At 56.2% G+C, this 18,306-nt stretch overlaps 5 protein-coding genes and 1 non-coding gene across 6 annotated transcripts; 1 reads left to right on the top strand and 5 right to left on the bottom strand.

Moving 5' to 3' along the window:
- Window positions 1–57: 57 nt before the first annotated feature.
- Window positions 58–5,066, bottom strand: C8Q71DRAFT_797349 (uncharacterized protein; the record flags this gene model as incomplete). Its single annotated transcript, XM_047925742.1, has 17 exons — window positions 58–306; window positions 356–546; window positions 602–1,169; window positions 1,297–1,333; window positions 1,390–1,550; window positions 1,601–1,708; window positions 1,763–2,272; window positions 2,319–2,425; window positions 2,473–3,403; window positions 3,454–3,651; window positions 3,701–3,814; window positions 3,863–3,930; window positions 3,992–4,021; window positions 4,075–4,467; window positions 4,519–4,651; window positions 4,703–4,899; window positions 4,952–5,066. 17 exons carry the CDS (start codon window positions 5,064–5,066, stop codon window positions 58–60), a joined length of 4,110 nt encoding a protein of 1,369 aa, XP_047778214.1.
- Window positions 5,067–5,457: 391 nt separating this feature from the next.
- C8Q71DRAFT_763647 (actin cortical patch SUR7/pH-response regulator pali) lies at window positions 5,458–7,025 on the top strand. The gene is made up of 7 exons (XM_047924014.1): window positions 5,458–5,594; window positions 5,653–5,686; window positions 5,740–5,784; window positions 5,840–5,865; window positions 5,918–6,268; window positions 6,320–6,571; window positions 6,627–7,025. The coding sequence occupies exons 1-7, from the start codon at window positions 5,548–5,550 to the stop codon at window positions 6,646–6,648; spliced, it is 777 nt and encodes a 258-aa protein (XP_047778213.1). The 5' UTR covers window positions 5,458–5,547; the 3' UTR covers window positions 6,649–7,025.
- C8Q71DRAFT_t84 lies at window positions 6,929–7,030 on the bottom strand. The gene has a single exon. It is a non-coding gene; the product is annotated as a tRNA-Lys (tRNA).
- A 1,340-nt stretch (window positions 7,031–8,370) lies between these two features.
- Window positions 8,371–9,827, bottom strand: C8Q71DRAFT_709661 (uncharacterized protein; the record flags this gene model as incomplete). Its single annotated transcript, XM_047920697.1, has 3 exons — window positions 8,371–8,660; window positions 8,709–9,344; window positions 9,395–9,827. 3 exons carry the CDS (start codon window positions 9,825–9,827, stop codon window positions 8,371–8,373), a joined length of 1,359 nt encoding a protein of 452 aa, XP_047778212.1.
- Window positions 9,828–10,509: 682 nt separating this feature from the next.
- C8Q71DRAFT_763638 (uncharacterized protein) lies at window positions 10,510–12,566 on the bottom strand. Its single transcript, XM_047924013.1, has 4 exons — window positions 12,108–12,566; window positions 11,407–12,048; window positions 11,079–11,354; window positions 10,510–11,022 (listed from the first exon to the last, which is right to left on the bottom strand). Exons 1-4 carry the CDS (start codon window positions 12,418–12,420, stop codon window positions 10,808–10,810), a joined length of 1,446 nt encoding a protein of 481 aa, XP_047778211.1. The 5' UTR covers window positions 12,421–12,566; the 3' UTR covers window positions 10,510–10,807.
- A 344-nt stretch (window positions 12,567–12,910) lies between these two features.
- Window positions 12,911–14,071, bottom strand: C8Q71DRAFT_797347 (uncharacterized protein; the record flags this gene model as incomplete). The annotated part of the gene is made up of 1 exon (XM_047925741.1): window positions 12,911–14,071. The coding sequence occupies one exon, from the start codon at window positions 14,069–14,071 to the stop codon at window positions 12,911–12,913; it is 1,161 nt and encodes a 386-aa protein (XP_047778210.1).
- Between the last annotated feature and the right edge of the window lie 4,235 nt (window positions 14,072–18,306).

Below are 18,306 nucleotides of genomic sequence, written 5' to 3'. Positions count from 1 at the left end.
CATGAGTCGCGTCGTGAATTATACATAGATCGTTCAAGGAAAACTGACAGATATCGGTCACTCCTGATCGGATATGACACTCCAGTCGCTCGGAGAGTCTTGAGCGGAGCTGATGGAACTGCTGCCTGATCGTGCACCGGAGTATTCGGGAGACGGCAAAGATTGACGATGATCACGGATAGTAGCATGCTCAGCGTCAAGGCCGTCGTCATCCTGCAGGTCATCTGCGGCGGCCCCTTTGACCAAGGATCTAGCATATTCAAGATCGCGGTAAATGGCTTCTATCGCAGTCCCAACTCCGTCCTCCTGTTGGCTGGTGAGTTTCAAGAGAGTTTACATATGGCGTAACACTGACCGCACGTATCTTCTCTCCAACAGCTTTGGCACGAGTGATTTGCTTCTGATCGGTCGTCGCGGTGACCAGGGCTTGAGTGAGGCTCTCCACAGTCAACTTGCGCACAGCAGTACCGATGCCAAGGGCCTCCACCCTATCGGCCCAAAAGAATTGATCGCCAAAGAATGGCTTGATGATGGTAGGAATACCACCTACATGATCGAATCATTGTTGAGTCAGGGTTCGAAGCAGTACAAGCAAACATACCTCGTAGACTAGCTCCAGTCGTTCCAGCACCACCATGATGGCATGCTGCGTCGACGCGTTGGAATAGCCAGTCGTGTGGAATGGACGCGATGGGGTAGATCTGCTTCGGTAGAGGCTCCTCGGGCTCCGCAACATCGGTAGCATCCACAAGTCGGTCTGACCATCCCTTTGAGAGAATAGCGTAGACACCACTTCGAACTATAGCGTCAATTACGCAACGGGTCATTGACTTGGGATCAGACACGACAATGCTACCAAAGCCGATATAGACGACTTTCTTCTGGGCTTTGCGAGCGGAATCGAGGAAGATGATAAGATCGGCTGGAGGTGACCATTTCTTGGAGCTAACGTCGGCGTCGTCCAGGAACCAGTATCCCGTAACGTGAATCCATTCCGGCCAGTCGAGAGGCGGCGGAACAATGACAGGACTGAAATTATATAGGAAAGGCATCTTGTGCGGTTCCATCTTATCGAGGCTTGTGCTGCCAAGACCTAGAGTGTCCCGTCTCCAACGATTAATTTGACCTGCCGTCGCCCGCCAGAAGACTTGGTCAAACAACACAAATGACTGCCAATCATAGTATCGGTGAAAAGTGGAATGGGCATAGGCGATACTGCTCACCATGTAGTTGTAGTTGCCTCCCATCTGCGAGCATGTTAGTATCTGCCAAATGTAGAAACAAAGCCCCTCGAACCTTGTGTTCAGGCACGGCAAACGCGTGCGGGTAGGCTCTACGATGCCATGCTCATTAACATCACTGAGGCTGTCTGTCTAGGATGTAACCCACCGTGTGCGAGTCCATGTCATGGTGAACGCTCGGAAGTACGGTATACCAAGTGCTTCCGCTATATGATAGCCGCTCATCGCGCTGGGGCTTTCAATAAGGACATCTGTGCCTTGGCAGGCTTCCCATGAGGTCTTGAGCAAGTCCTCGATCCACCCGCGAAACTGACTGTAGGTCAGTCGACAAAGCATTTTGTGCGCACGGTGGCATTCACCTTGAGCATACCCTCCTTCAGGAACGCGACGGTGAACGTCCCATTCTCCACGCAAATCCGCATGAGTTCTGCCGGGTCCCCGCCAACGTAGCCGAACTCGATTCCGTGCTATATTATGATTCTGTATCAGTTCTTGTTCGACCAGCACATCGAACAACCTACGGCTTCAATCCAATCCTTGAACTCTCCATGAGTCGCAATCCGGCAGCGATGGCCATCCTTCATCAAGCCCTTTGCCAATGCGATATACGGCTGAACATCTCCTCGAGAACCAATGGTCAAGAAGGTGAAGTGTAACGATTTGTCCGGCTTGAACGTGAGGAATGTAGAAGACGCAGAGTTGAACATGACTGCAGGCAGTGATTCAGACATCGATCCGTCATACATAGCCTTCTTTGCAGTATCCGAGGGAAGCCGAGGCCCAACTTCATCCAGGATGAGCGTATCGTGACGTCCTGGTGTCGAGCTACTCGTGTCGGTCCCGGGTGATCGACGCCTTTCATCCTCCATCTGCCGCTCAAGAAGCGATGCGAAAGCTGCGCGGCGTTCTTCGTCGCCGAACTCGAAGAACAGCTCTTCATGCCCCCTGACGACGATGACCAGCCCATAATGGCCGAAATGGAACGCTTTAGACATTTCTGTAGACAAAATGTCTCGTATAGGAAGGATCATCTAGTCGCTTTCAGTCATGGCTCGTGTAATTGATCGAAATACTGACCCTTGTTCGTGTGGTCAATGGTCCGCTGCTCTTGAAGCAGAAGAAATTGGTAGACACATACAAGCGTCCATAGACGGGAAGCAGGCGGTAGATATATCCGGGGAACACTACGTTACACGTCAGACGAGCAGAGGTGACGTGACTGGGAACTTACCGCCAAGTAATGTCTCCTTCTCATCAAGTGCGAATGCGGATCGGAACTTCTCAATGCTATCGCCATCGAGTGTTGTAGGCGCCTCCAGAACGCTGAAGTAGCCAAAATCGTTTGGACCGCTGCTACTGGCGGACATACGGCTACCGGTTCCAGTGTTTGACGAGAGAACCTCTGAGACACCCTCGCTCTCCGGCATACTGCGAGTTTCACCCGATCTGATGCCGAATGCACTTGTGAGGGTTCGCCGCGAAGGAATGGATGGCATCCTCAGCCAGGAGGGCACACCGACCATCCACGAACCACCATCCTTGGATGGCGTTGTGATGTCTGACATTGTAGGCGAAGAGGAAGGTGAGGGCGGGTACGTATGAAGTGCCGTATTTGGCGGAGATGAGGAACTACCTTCAGGAGGTGGTAAACCTCGATCTTCAGGCAGAGTACTCGACGTAGGGGATGTGGTGATGGCCATGAAGGTCGATGACCCTCTCTTGGCAACGTGGGTGTAGTCTTCGCTGTCTTCCCCATCAAGGGATGTCGCCCGACCGGGAGGTACAGTCGCTCGAACGCGTGGTAGCGAGTCTTGCAGAGGACGTAGTATAGAAGGTATCCTGAAGCCGGACGGCGACTTAGGTAGCTGGTCCATGAACGTCGTGCTTTGTGTCCGGGATGTGATTGGAGGCGGCGTAACTGGTTTGCTAATGGTCGTGTCGATAACTGAAGGGATACGCGAGTCCGTCGGGATCCCTCTGGATGCGCGTACAACATCGCGGATCTGCTCGAGGGCAGACGGGAGGTCTCGGAAGTAGGCAAAGAAATAGGAGTCCGTCGATGAAGGATGGTCTCTGTCCATGACCTTGACCTCTATAGTCTCGCTGAAATCTATCGCCGACGACCTCTCAACGTCCGCGATGGCTGTATATGGAATCGCGATCTTCGTGGCAAGGTGAGTCTCTGTTCGAAGAAGTGGTCTCTCGCACGCACCTTCACACTGTCGCCCATGTTCTGCGCTCTGAACATGACTTTGCGGATAGCCTTGACCCATTCATCTCGGTTCGGCATGGATTCAGCGGATAGCCTAATCGTCTTCTGATTTGTCCGAATACGTATGTCCATCTGTTCGAGCGGTTCACATGAAACTGCGTACCGCAGGTCTATGATGCCGTGGGGAAAATATGGGTCCTATACAAGAGTTAATGCTTGCGAATGTCGTTCTGCGATTCTGTCATACCGATGGTGACTGATACCAAGAGAGAGCGTCGTTCTTCAGAACAAACCAATGACGGATCCAGCGCTTGGTACGTTGTGCCCTCTTGGACATCGAGCCGGACTTCAGGACTTGATCCTGTAGCGACGTTCAGATACGCTCAACTGAAGGAAACTTCATATCTACCTCTTTCGAAGGCATATGTGCAAAGAAGCACAGGTAGGAATCAGTGAGGTACATATATCCCTGTAATACTAGTGGCCGCGGACGTTCGAACTTAGTAAGCAGACACATCGGAGTGACTGGGACGCGTACGTATTGACCGCAGGAGCCAACAAGGCATCTCTGAATATACGTGGTCGGTAACATGCAATGGCTGACAACAGGAACCGAGTTACCTGCAACGACCTCTTGGATGCCCTGCAGTTCGAAAATGTCTCTGAGCTTTTCAGCTAGTCGCGACCTGCGCTGTATCTTGACCGTGCCCATGCTTCCAGAGCGTGCAGGCGGATGTCTATGTATCTCAAGGGTGGATTGATCGGGGAAAGATGGCTGGTCTACGGGCGCAGGCTGACCGCACATCACATCCGCAGCGTCATCCGGTGTTTCGAAGTCGTCTTGCAGTTCTTCGTCTGATACTACAGCCTCTTCTAGATGTGGTGTCTCCTCTCTGTCAGTCACAGGTTCAAGGCATGGGCTCCTGGGTGGAGAATACAGCGTAGGCAGCTTGCCACGCTTAGAGCGCGCGAGCGGTCGGTATATAGTATGTATTGAGGAGGCCAATTGGTTTCCTTGAAAATCCTATCAGTGACTATCGGAAAGCGACGAATGGGATAATTCACCACGTCGATCATCCTCGTCACTGGAAGAATCCATGGGTGCGTCATTCTGCGGTGGTTCATCATCATCGTCCTGATATTCCGCCCAGGGCATTGCTTGCAATGCTTGTATCAACGTCTGCGTTCCGGCGTGCATCTACGGAAGTGGTTGGAGTCGGTACTGCACCCGCAACAAGTGGAGACGTACGGATTGGTTGCCTCGGAAGAGCCGTTGCAACTCAACGCGTCTCGGTCCTAGAGGAGGCGAACGCGGTGTGATAAAAGGGGAATCATCATCTCTCGTACGAGACGTCGCTGCGGGGGATTTGAGCCGCGCCGCAGACGAGGACGACTTTGTCCGACTTGGCAAGCTGAGGTCTTGCGAACGGGCGGTTGCAACCTCTCCTGCGCGTCAGTGAGCATATACGTCCCGAAGTGCGTTGAGACTGAGACCAACCTTCGCTGCTGCCATCATCTGCAACTGAAGCCCTCTCCTTCCCCTTCACGCGGCTCCTGAGGGCCAAGAGGCGGCTCGGGCTCTGCGCAGGCAGCGCGGGCTGGCTCTGGGACATCTCGTTCTTGTTTCCAATTGATCTACTTCTTCCGAGCCTATCAACAGTCCGCTCTAGTGCGCGTTGCACGAGAGGTCTTCTCGGGTCCGGGACATGCTGCTCCGCAGACGACCCGTTAGCGGGCGGAGAGACCTCCGCAACATTGCGTTGGTCGGCCATGAGTTGTGCAGCGTAGAGCAAGCAATGAGCTGACGATGTTTATGAGAGTAAGAGTCAAGCGAGGCGTATGGTCGCCATCGAGGCTGGAGGCGGACGGGTACGTACGTCTGGAGACTGCCCACCCGAGTGCAGTCGAGGTGCCCTGCCTTCTCGAAAGGGCAAGACCGGGGTAATGGCACGTGCTAATCAGAAAACGTGCCACAAGCGTGTCTGTCTCGCGTCTGGCGCGTTTGCACCCTCGGTTCGCTTTTGTTGCGGGCAGCACCAGGACTGGCTTCCTTCCTTCCCTTCACCTGCTTGCAGGCCCTGCCGTCCCTAGATCATGCAGCTGCGAGGAGAGACATGCATCGGCTCAGCCACACTCTTATCGTGCGCACTGGCCCCATCTTTACACTCTCTGTCGCCCTATTGACTGTTGACGTGCCAGATTGACGGCCCTGCTATGCCTCATTTTCATGCATGTATGTATCCTTTTCATTATTCACCGCGCTATATGACGACACTGTATGACAAGATTGGACAAATCAACACGTCGTCCGTTCCCAGGGGCATAGCGATGGTGAATCATAAGGCATACCATCCGCATTCGCAGCGTGGTTGACCAACGTGTGCAGATTAGGGTTAATGTGTCTGGCTATGGGTAATGTGCTCCTATGGCCGCGTGTTATCCGCATACCCACAACAGATCACAGGGAGGGGTTGTACGCAGCCCTCAGCGATCCCATCGAAGGCTTGTACACGACCAACGCCTCGGCACCTCTGCAGCAGCGGGCAGGGTTGCGCAACTACTACGACTGGGGATTGTACGGCTACTGCGCCTACGTCAACTCATCGGCCGGAACCTGTTCCAATATGACCGCAGCGAACCGGTTCGAGCCGTACAAAATTCTCACATCGGACATGCTCGGAAACTACTCGAGCTTCACGGACTACATCATAACGTCTAGCACGTTCATAGATTCTCCTTACTTGGGGAACTTCACGAATGGGGCATACTACTTGCTTCTGATCGGTACGATTTGCGCCGCGCTGGCCTTGCTGTGGTAAGTCTCACTCGTCTGATGCCCGGGCTGCGCTGAATATGTCGTCTCCAGCGGCATCCTCAAACATCCTTTCGCCTTCCTACTTTCAACTGCATTCGCTATCATCGGCAGCGCTATGCTACTCATCGGGGCAACCATTTGGACTGTCATCATCAAGAAGACAGAGTCGATTAACGGGTTCATAGTCGGCAATGCCTCCGACCCCTCACCTCTAGGGATCACAGTCTCTATGGGCAACGCGATATACCTCGCATGGGCGGCATTTGCGACGCTGCTTGCTTCCATACTGCCCTACATGATCAGGTGGGTGTTCGTGTTCACTGACAATCCCTGTCGTGCTGACAGGCCTCGCGTGTAGCTGCTGCACTTTCCGTGGTTGAGCTTCACTTACGGAACAAATCTCACTGCCCTCTGAGGTCATAGACTGAGGCTTCGTCCGCAATGCTGAGAGAATCACTTCTTACGACACGGGACGCCTACATATGAACGATGTAACTTGTATTTATATTTATTACCGTCGAGATCCGCGCGGGAACATGTCGAGTGATGTTGATTATTGACTTCAAAATGTACGAAGTCATGTTTTCCGTATCTCGTAAGTAAGTTACTCATGGCGAAGCTCGCGAGCTTTCTATAAATTGAAACCCGAACCAAAACGCTAGCCCACCGCGAGGGTCGAACTCGCAGCCTTCAGATTGCCGCCTACGACAATGAAACACGGGAATAAGAGTCTGACGCTCTATCCGATTGAGCTAGGCGGGCAGCATAAAATATGCATACATAAGCATCTAATATCACACGGACCCCAGTCGGACCCAGATCATGTTCATGAGCATGCAGATGTACACGGCATGTCAATATCCTTCATCCTAGGTTGGGCGCGATACCGAGTCCGCTGCAATCCCGATTCTCGATGGTTGCCGCAGGTTATGTACTCAGCAACACTCTCCGTTTGTGCCGCAATATCAAATTGAAAGCCTCGAGGCTCCGAGCACGCCGGTGTACCTGGTTGGGGAAGCCAGGCACCGAGTCTCGATCCGGCGTTCAAGGACCTCAGGAAGAACCACAACCGTAGATTCAGTTACATGTCTCGAAAACGTGATAGATACAGTGTCGTTCGACACAGATTTTTTGCCCTGATCGGCCTCGAAATCTTCTCAAGCTAACAGCGAGGTTTCGTCCGACCGGTGTGAATGTCGGTATGCGGGCTGCAATCGGGTCTCTGTAATTCCCTTAGGTAGACCGGGCCTTTCACTAAAGTTTTGGTAGCCATATGGAACGCAGCTGTGCGCTAACGTAAAACCAGTGCAGTATGAATGGACGAAAGCAGCCCAGGAACAGACAACGTCAAGCGCTTTATAACGTGCGTACATATCGACGTCTATTGACGCCAGGTACAAGGATTCGCGTGGTCCGTGAGCGGGGATGACGCGGACGAATGGGTTTGCACCCACCCATCTGATCAGATGCGGCCGAACTCAGGGTGCATGGAACCATTGGGGACTTCATGTCGCGTTGAACCTGTGCACGGTAGACACGCAAAACGACAGTGGTAAGTAGCATGGTCGTGCTTTGCTGGTATATTATGCGCCTACGTGTCCATGAACACTTCTGTGAGACCAGATACGACGCTCGTAACCGATATGGGCCCCTAACGATGAATGGACTGTTATGGACAGGGGCGAGTAAGACATAATTGCAAAGGACGATTAGTGATTGAAGTGATCAGCGATTTGGGCGACAAATCGGCTAAGCTACAGCGCAAGAAGTTGAAGGTCGGCCTCGAAGTGGTAAGTATCAGTCATTTAAAGGTCCACAGGACACAAGGCTGTACCAATGACTATCTAAGTAGAATTTACTCAAGAGGGGTCGTTGTGAACAATTCAGCAGGCATACCCCGTCCTAGAGCAGGAATGTGGCGACACCTGCGAAGACACTGAAGACCGCGGTAGCGAAGGCAGAGTTCACAGCGAAGGCGCCAGCGGCACCGTTGGCACTCGATGCATTCGACGCAGTGCCAGAGCCCGTGGGATCCGTATCAGTGGTAACATTGCCTCCGAGGACAACTGTAGAGTAGATGTGAGCGAAGCAACTGCAAAAATTCAACGGTACTCACCGGCTGGGAGCGTGTTGGTAGAGTTGTCGTTGGTCTCGAAGTACGCGTTCGACATGGGCATCTCCTGGCACGTGATAACGGGAGTGATGTTGTATTTCGGTTGGCGCGCGAGTGCCTCAGGGAGGATATAACCGACTGCGATGTCGACGGTCTGCTGGAAGAGATCATGTTCGAGGACAATGAAACCGGTGTCAATCTGCGACGCGTTGTTCATGATCGCGTCCCAAGAGTCCAACACCTCCACGGGGGTAGCTTGACCGCCAGCAAGGTCGTAGTCTGCGAAGCATGTGAGCGAAACTCATGTAGGTGTCCGCGGATACTCACCAAGAGTGTCAAAGGTCTGAGTAGAGCTGATACGCGTCCACATGACCGGGTATAAGTTCATGGCCATGCCAATTGCACGAACACGATCGTCAATGTCGCCGTACGGAGGACGCCAGTAGAGCGGCGTCACACCAAGAGCGTCCTTGATGATCTTCTTCGTCCAGCCAAGTTCAGCGATGATCTCCTCGTTGGACTTCGTCGTCATGTACGGGTGACTCCAAGTGTGCACAGCGATCTGGTGACCCTGAATGTACTCGGCCTGCAGCAAAGCGGGGCGAGAGATGGCACGAGAGCCGACGACGTAGAACGTCCCCCTGATGTCCTGCTGGTCGAGATATGCGAGCAAGTCGGTTGTGTACTGAGACGGGCCGTCGTCGTACGTCAAACCCCAGTTGTTCTTCGTCGGGCAAGTCGTGACGTCGTAGTCACGCTCGCATCCGCCACACGTCCACCAGCATCGGCTGGCGTTCGCCGCAGCCGCAGTGTTGTTAGCACAACCTCCGAGGTTGGTGGGGCCGAAATCAGGAATGGGCACCCCCGAGTTCGCCACCTCCTGGATCCACTGCTTGACCTCGTCAGAATCAAGAGGCGGCGTCTTGTCGAGCGTTGGGTAATCCTTCGGATTCAAAGCGGCCCCTGTCAAAATCTGGGTTAACCAACGCCAGCCGACCAAGCACACCACGTACAGTTCGGGATCCCTGGGGCGTTCGGAATATTGCTAGGCACGCTGCCGGCGGAGTATGTGGTCGTCTGAGCGTGGGTGGTCTGCGTCGGCGCGTTGAACGTGATGGACGAATAGGGGACGGCCGTCGGGTTGGTAGACGCCAACGTGAAGGTGATCGTGCCCATGGCGGGGCCCGTGGCAGCGACAGAAGCGCTGCCAGAGACCACAGCAGAGCCAGAGGAGGCCGCAGAAGAGGCCGCAGACGACGCAGCAGCAGAAGACACTGCAGACGACGCGGCCGAGGCAGAAGCAGACGCGGATGCAGGCGCAGACGCAGTACTGCTGGCCGAGGAAGTGACCGTGCCATCGCGAACGACATGGTGTCGGACGCCAGCGCGACCATGGGCGGAGGCGAGCACGGGGAGGGCGAGGGCTGAGACGAGGGCGAACCGCATGTCTGTGTCGTGGGCGTAAGGACAGTAAGGAGCGAAAGACTGCAGGGGGCCGTCGAGAACGACGGCGGGCAGATAGAACAGGCGACGAGGGCGTCGAAAAGGAGGAGGGGATGAGAATGGCAACAGCCACAGGGCGCCGGTAAAAAGGCGGCGGAGATACAATTCCCACTTGGCGACGCCGCCGCCGAGCCTGCCGCGCCGCCTGCCGTTCGTGAGCCAGCTGCCCCCGGCAGCCACCAGATACCACCGGCTACCACATCTTCCGCGCGAATCATCCTCGGCTCCCGTGTCGCACTCGCTCAACACCCCAGCGCCGACGCAACAGCAGCACCTCGTCGCGGCGCACTCCTTGGCATGATCCCCCGAATTTGACTGCGACCGCGCACCTTGGCCCGTGCAGACTGGCTCGTGGCTCGCCGTGACCGCGTCAACCGCTTGGCACCGCCGCGATCACCCCGCTCGCCGGCCCATGCGACGCTGAGACAGGCGCTTGCCGTGCCAACGTTCGGAAGGGAAATCCATACTTCCATCTTTGGAAGGTGTTGAGGAACCCGCCGCACCCCGCCGCGTCGACTATAAGGCCCACGCACAGGCAACGTTCCTGTGCATACGCGGCTTGTCGCGGGGCTCGGCGCGGCATTGGACGCTCCCCTCCGTGACCTGCAGTGCTGCACAACGATCAGAACAGACACCGACGCATCCATAAATAGAGAGATCGCGTACGACATCGCGCCGCGCGATTCGCTCATGCGTGTGAATGGTATAGTATATTCTCGTCCTTGCGGAACGGGTATGTGTACTCGTAAGATGTCCATGCCAACATAACGACTAGGGATAGAATATCGGTAGTCCGACGGTGCAAGCGTAGGCTACGAAGAATGACACGAGCCGTAAAGATCCAGACCGAATGGCGTCGTAGAACGCGATTAACGAAGCACCCCGTCAGGAGGCCCTCGGACGAATCACACACACACTGGGAACTACAAGAACAAAGTAGCCACGGCAGCCGCAGCTCCAATTGCCACACTGAGTAGTACTGGGCTAACGACCATGAGGCTGCCCGACCCGCTGCTCTGGGAGCTGGACGAGGCTGAGGAGCTGGAACTGCCGCTCTTGCCATCACCGCTACTGCTGCTACCAGTGCTCGAGGCACCAGCGCCGGAAGCAGAAGACGACGATACCGGGGTGACCGTGGCTGATGTCAATGGATCAGATACAGACGCACACGTATGAGCAGATGGTCAGACATACCAAGAGGCAACGGATGACTCGAGTTGTCGTTGGTCTCCAGATAGGCGTTGGCAAGAGGCATATCCAAGCACTCGATGATCGGGGTCATGTTGTACTTGGGCTGGTGCGCCAGTGCCTGGGGGAGGATGTATCCCGTCGCGACGTCGACGGTCTGCTCGAACAGATCGTGTTCAAGAACGATGAAGCCGGTATCGATCTTGGTCGAGTTGCCCATGATCAGCTCCCAGTTGTCCAGCACCTCGTACACGTTCACGCTGCCTTCGGGGATGCTCCAGTCTGCAAGCGCGTAAACGCAATGGAAATTATGACACGGTAGCGCTCAACTCACCATTCGTATCGAATGTCTGTGTCGGGCTGATGCGCGTCCACAGGATAGGAATCAAATTCAGGGCCTGCGAGATCGCCCTCACCCTGTCATCGATGTCACCGTACGGCGGACGCCAGTAGATCGGTGTCACGCCCAGTGTATCCTTGATGACCTTCTTTGTCCAGGCCAGCTCGACGATAACCTGCTCGGTCGTCTTCGTCGTCATGTAGGGATGGCTCCAAGTATGGACAGCAATCTGGTTACCCGTCAGATACTCGTCCTGCAGAATGGCGGGACGCGAGATGATACGAGAGCCGATGGCGAAGAACGTCGCGCGGATGTCCTCTTGGTCGAAGTACTGTAGGAGGTTAGGCGTGTACGGCGACGGGCCGTCATCGTACGAAACACCCCACGAGTTCTTGGTGGGGCAGACCGAGACGTCCGTCGACCTCGTGCAACCGCCGCAAGTCCACCAGCAGGTGCCGGACGACGAAGTGTTGGCAAGAACAGCCGTGTTGTTGCCGCATCCACCTGGGTTCGTAGGGGCAATGTCAGGAATGTACACGCCCGAGTTCATGACCTCCTGGATCCACTGTTTGGCCTCATCGGAGTCGGTCGGAGGCGTGACATCCAGCTTGGGATAGTTGGTGGGGATGGGCAACGCTAATGAACGGGCACAATCGCGTGAGCAATTTGTCAATCCTTTAAGAGCGTTTACATACACGGCGGAAGGGCAGGGGCATCGGGAATCCAGGTAGGCTTCGAGCCGCCCGCATAGGTTGTGGAGATAGCGATGGTGGACTGGGTCTGCGCGGCGCCTGTGTTGATCTCCGAGAGCGGGACGGCGGTCGGATTCTCCGAGATCAGAGGGAAGGTGACCGTAGACGGGAGGACCGATGTGGCCGTCGCCGTGTTGGCGTTGGAGAGGGCGGCAGAGTTTTCGTCTGCGGTCGTAGACTGTCGTGCATGAAGTTGGACGTTGTGCGCGCACGCAAGCGCTGGGAGGAGGAGCGCGGACAGCACGCGGCACTTCATGCTGGAGGTGGCCGAAACGGTAAGGAGCGCAGGGGTTTAGAGCCGCGGGCGCGGCAGAGACGAAAGGACAAGAAAAGAAAGTCAGGGCGAGCCTTGACATAACTTACGAGGGGAGAGACGCACCTTATATGCTGAGGGCGCGTCTGCAGCGGCGGCGAGCAACAAGACGGCAGGCGCTGAGGGACATCAGGTTTGCATCTGCGGCCATGTTCGGGTCCGTACGCCGTCTATGAATAGCGCCCCGGCCAATCAGCGCGCGTCCCCCGCGCCTTCTCCAGCTCACAATCAGTCATCTTCCCATAAATAAACGCACTATAATTATCTTTTTTTTTTTTTTTTTTTTTTTTTTTTTTTTGGATGGCTTTTACGGAGTCGAGGCATTCAACGATTGGTCGGACCCACAGACTCAGCCGGCAGACGAGTTCACCTCGTCATCGCTTCCAGGGAAAAATGCTTTTACGCACGGCACTTGTGCCAGTGTGGGACTCGGTCATCCCGGGTCTATCGCTGTACGACAGAAGCCCGGGTCAATACCCACTAAAACCCGCGGTAATCTTGTCCAGTACTCCATGAGGCCTTGTTCATCGCCTATGGTGCCTGTCCACGTCGCCATCACCATCAATTCTGACTTCGCCAAGAGCCCGAAACTCTTGCGTGTCGCTATGAGGTCCAGCTGAAGACGTCTGTTCATGGCCGCATACCATCGACGCGTGATCTCTCGGGTGGAGTGCGTCCAGTCCGGGTCATCCGCATGCTCAATTACTCGTTCGCAGCGTAACTTCCAGACTAGGTAGGCAGCTTCAGGCACTATGATCCGCCACAGGCGGGCAAGGTCCTCCCTCGGCTTGGTGTTCGCCGGGCGGGGGTATCGCCCGAGGCCCACCGCCAGGACATCTTCAAGGGAGGGTTTAGACCAGGCCCTTGCCTTCTTTTTCCACATCGCACCAGTCATTGACCAGATCAGGTCCTGGCCCGGGAGGTGGCACTCCGTGACGATGTGGGCCAGCGATTCGCGGGCGCCGCACCGGCGGCAGTCGGCCCTATCCTCGTAGCCTGGGATGTGCACCCAGAACGCGCCTATCTTGTGCGCATCGTGCAAGCCCTTCCATAGGAAGTCGACAATGCGCCTGTGTATATCCCTATTCCGAAGGCTTTTCCACAGCATCTGTGCAGGTGGAGCCGGGTCACCCGGTTTGCTCGTTCGCTCCAGCGTCGCACGTACTCGTCCAGTAGTGCGCGGGCGGTCCACCGTCCCGCGCTTGCTCAGGATGCCTTTGTAGGCTATGGCTTGGGTGAGTGTGGCCAGTTTCGCTCCAGAGAGGTCGAAAGACCTATCAATCTTCGGGGACACTGACACCGATCGCTGGCTCAGGTAGCGCTCCTTCGCTAGGTCTATGGCTGAGTTGCGGACTTCGTACTCTTTGGCACACGACACCATCCCGAGGGTTGTCGGCGCGCACCGCTGCCTCAGCTGGTTCACCAGTGCTCTGAATAGTAGGCTTCCTTGGACGCCTATCCACCCATGGTCTTCCCAGGTGGGCAGTTTCGTCACCAGCTGTTTGGCCAGAGACATTGAGGAGAGGAGTAGCCGTAGGGGGACGTCCCTCGGGGTGTCTTCCACGGCTTTCAAAGCAGCCGTTACTTCCCCCATTGGGAAGAGGAGCTCTTCGCGCGGGGAGCAGGGCCGGACCAGGGCGCTGCGTTCCGTGTTCCCGTGGTAGTGGACAAAGCCCATGTCTGTTGGCATGGGCTCTGCTTCCTTAGGGATGAGCTTCCTCCACGTGGGGCCGATAATGTAGGCCGTCACGGCCTCCTCTGATACGATGCGCCCGGAGCGCGCCCGAATGGCCGGTGGTTCATCATGGACACGCGGGTCTACAAAGACTCGGAATGCCTCCATAACGGGACCTCGGCTCGTAAGGGAAGGGTCGAAAGCCACCTCTCCCTCCTTTTCTTCAAACGCCTTAGCGTTCGCACCGAGGCGTTTCGTCGTCAGGGTTAGGCCGTCCGGGGTGGGGTTGACTTCCGGATTCCACTTCGGCTGGACCTGGTCCATGAGGTGGGCCGCCGCTTTGCAGCAACCCAGGGGGTGCCTACACCCTCGCTGGCTATCAGAGACGCAACTGATGCAGGCACAGGATTCCGGTACAAAGTCATTGGACAGCGCTCGAGCTGTCCTGAAGCACTCCCTTTGGGTCAGCTTTAGGAGGTCAGCCACATATGACACTCCGTGCCGGTTTCTCAGGCAGTCACTGACTTTCGCGTTGTTTAGCCTGCGGAGCCGCTTGCTTGCTCCCAGGTGGTACCAGATCGGGAGGGCGTTTTTCGTTGTCGTTCCAAGTTTAACGGCCGCAAAGCTTACATTGTACTTTTTTGCAACTTGGATCATCTTCTTGACGTAGGGGGGAAGCTTCGAGACCGCGTGGACCGCAGGTGACCAGCTCTGCAGGAAAGTGTTAAGTTGAGCCGACTTTCTAATGGCTCCGGCATCTTTCGAGACCGCCAGGTTGATGAGGATGTCAACTGCGAAGGCCCATCGGGGGCGGTCCCCGGACAGGGTGAGGTACCTCTTCGTCCACATCAGCTCAATGGCCTCATTTCTTGCCTTGACGTCCAGCAGACCCAGGCCCCCTTCAGTGACGGGCCTGGTAAGTGTGTCCATGGCGACGGGGGCAGCCTTCGCCCCGTCCCATATGAAATTTCTTATTGTGGCAGTCAGGGCCTCTTCAGCTTGCTTAGGCATCCCCTGTACAGTTGCCAGGTATTGCGTTATGCCCCCTGGACCCATCTGTACGATGTGTCTCTTCCCAGTAAGGGAGGGGCGGCACTTGCTCCACCTTTCCAGGAAGCTGTCTACTTTCGCGAGCGCGGGGGCCCAAACGGCGACCTGGTCTATACTGTTTCCTATCCACGCGCCCAGGACCCGGACCGCTTCTCCGTCCTGTGCTATGTGCACGGAGTCCGGTATGCGTTCACCAGGTTCCTCGGGGTCTATGCAGCGGGTGGCGAGAACAGAGGCGCGGTACTCAGCCGTTCCAACGGGAATGACTTCGGTTTTACCCCCATTGAAGCGTGCCCCCGAGGCCACGCACCATTCATCCAGAACCGCCCACAGACCTTTCCAGCTATCGCGGGCGCACAAAAAAGCAGACGTGTCGTCGGCAAATAGGTTCGCAATCAGCTTCCCTGTCGCCCCGGGTACGCTGAATCCTTTCAGGCATGATCGCCGCAGAGCGCAGGCGAGGGGTTCGATGGCCATATCGAACAGGAGACAGGACAGAGGGTCCCCCTGTCTCACGCCCCGTCTGATACGGAAGGGCGTGCTGGATTCACCATTTAGGATGACTACAGTCGACGCATGTTCGTACAGGCTACGCAGCCTGTCCACGACCTTTTTGGGAAAGCCAAGACGTTCAAGGACCATCCATAGGTAGTCGTGTCGGATCTTGTCGTAAGCCTTCTCCTGGTCCAGGGCTATGATCGCTCCATTCTCTTCAACCGCCTCGGCGTAGTCAATCATGACCCTGCAGGTCTGGGTCTGGTCTGTTATATGGCGGCCCGGGATGAAACCTGCCTGGTCTGGGTGGATGATATGATGGACTAGGCGGCCAATTCTCGTGGCGTGCATACGGGTGTAGACTTTATAGTCTGAGTTCAAGAGCGTGATCGGCCTGTAATTGGCGATCTCGCGTCGGTCCTTTTTCTTGTACAGGGGACACATCCACCCGTCAGCGAAACCGGTGTGCTCACTCACACCATGGCGGTTTATGTCAGCATACAGCAGGCACATGAAGTCCAAGCAGTCCAGGCGGTGCTTTGACTTTGACGTGCTCCGCTCCCACTGCCCATTCAAGGCGAGCCACAGCTCGTAGGGCAGGCCATCTAAGCCCGCAGCCTTCCCCGGACCCGCTTTCTTGAGGGAGTCTTCGACCTCCAGTCTCGTGAAGTTGTGCGCAAGGTCGCTTGCCTCACTTTCAGGCAGGCGGGCTGAAATGCTAACGAGTGAGCTCCGCACCGACTGGTCCCTTGCCAGGCCGTCGTCTCCTTGCAGGTTGCCATCCTCCTGGAGGCCGTCGTGGTAGTCGCGCGCCAGCTCGGCCATCTTGTCCGAGCGGGAGACGTATTCTGGGGGAACTGTGCCCGGGGAGCGGAGGCTGTAGAAGAGATCCCGCGGCTTCTTATCTCTATTTACCGCGGACCAGTATTTGCTGGGACATTCGGCGTTCAGTATATACCGCGCTGTTGTGGATGCCTGAACTTGTCCGTGGCGGCTTTTCTCGAGGGTGCGGAGTCGATCACGCAGGATGCCAACCTCGCGATGTCTTTCCAAGTCCTCCTGGAAGCCAGCCTGGGCGCTGATGATCCGTATCTTCTCGGATACGTGGTTGATGGCCGCCGTCAGCTTGGGTACTTTGGTTCTCATGCGCTGGCGAGCCATCGCCTTCAGTTCGTCTTTGAATTCCTTAAAGAGGGTTTGCGGGTTCGTCTGGACAGTACGTGACTCGCCCGAGGCTTCCTTGGCTGCCTTCCACTTGGCTTCTCCTATGCGAACGGCGTGCTCTAGGAAGACTGAGTCCGACAGGAGCTGCAGAGGGAGGGACCATCGTCCTTTCCCAATGAAAGGGGCCTCTGCCGCTGTCAGCTTCGCTACAACTAGGCGGTGGTCGGTCTGGACCCCGGTAGTCCTTATTTCCCAGAGCAGGGATCGGGATATGATCGGTCGGCGCGCATAGATGCGGTCCAGGCGGGAGCATGAGGGGCCGCCTCGTTGTGGGTAGGTGTAGTCCTTCGTCGTTGGTTCTGACAGGCGCCATCCGTCCAGGACTCTTGCGGCCCGGAGGAAGGCCTGTAAGTCGCTTACCGCGCTCGCCTGGTCTTCCCTGGTCGGCAGTCTGTCAATGGCTTCTTCTACGAGGTTGAAATCCCCCAATACTATCTCCGGTGCGGGGAGAGATCTGTCCTCCAGCTTCGCCAGGAGCGTTCGCCAGAAAGCGGCGTTATCACTCACTGAGTTAGGCGCATACACATTCAGGAGGGATAGCTCGGCGCCTGCGTGCCATTTCATTCTCATGTAGATTGCACGTCCCGGTATTATCTCTGTGACCGTCAGGCCCCGCGTGTCAACTAGTTCACGGTTTAATACAAAGCACACACCCTGAGCACCGGTGGCATTGGGGCCGTGGCTGTTTTGAAGAAGGAGACGCCTCCCATAGAGGTCGTGGATCTCGTCTACGGTCGCGTCATCGAGGTGGGACTCCTGCACAGCGAGGACGCCGATGCGTTGCTCCCTGAGCAGCTGGTTAATCTCGTTCCACCTGCTATTTCCATGTAGGACGCTGCGTGCGCCTCTGCCACTGATGTTCAAGGAGCCGATGGCGATTGACGCCTTCGTGTTGCGCCCGCGACTCTTGGCAGTGTTGTTGGAGTCTGTTTGAGCCTGAGCTCGCGCCGGGGGCCCGCGCTGAGTGTCATTCAAATCGTTCACCCGGCTACTCTCCGAAGCATTTGAGGCCTCAGGGGTAGTCGCCCTACCACCAGGTCCCTCTCGCAGTTTGTCGCCTCGCTCATGGATAGGGGGCAAGGGCGAGGCTCTCCGCGAGTGGGGAGGTAAGCCGTTTGCCTGTAAGTCGTCCGAGGTTGAGGGGTTGTTAGGTAGTAGTGCCGTTGAGAATCAGCATACCCGCCACAACGATCGCGGGTACCGTGAGCCGCTCCTGGGCTCAGCAGGAGACATGTGCATCCAACCGCTCGTGCGGTGTAGCACTTCGCCAGGCTAAGGCCGGGCAAGGTCTAGAAGTGCCCTCGCTATGGGGGAAAGGGCGAGCGGCCAGCGCGATGGCTTTCCTGTCCCGCGTGCGGTCAGTATATGTGGGCCAATCGCATTGC

Source organism: Rhodofomes roseus (genome assembly GCF_022264815.1).
Source record: "Rhodofomes roseus strain CIRM-BRFM 1785 chromosome Unknown C8Q71scaffold_12, whole genome shotgun sequence".
NCBI classification, from domain to species: Eukaryota; Fungi; Basidiomycota; class Agaricomycetes; order Polyporales; family Fomitopsidaceae; genus Rhodofomes; species Rhodofomes roseus.
Note: the sequence above shows the minus strand (reverse complement) of the source record. Positions and strands in the feature narration are given on the sequence as shown.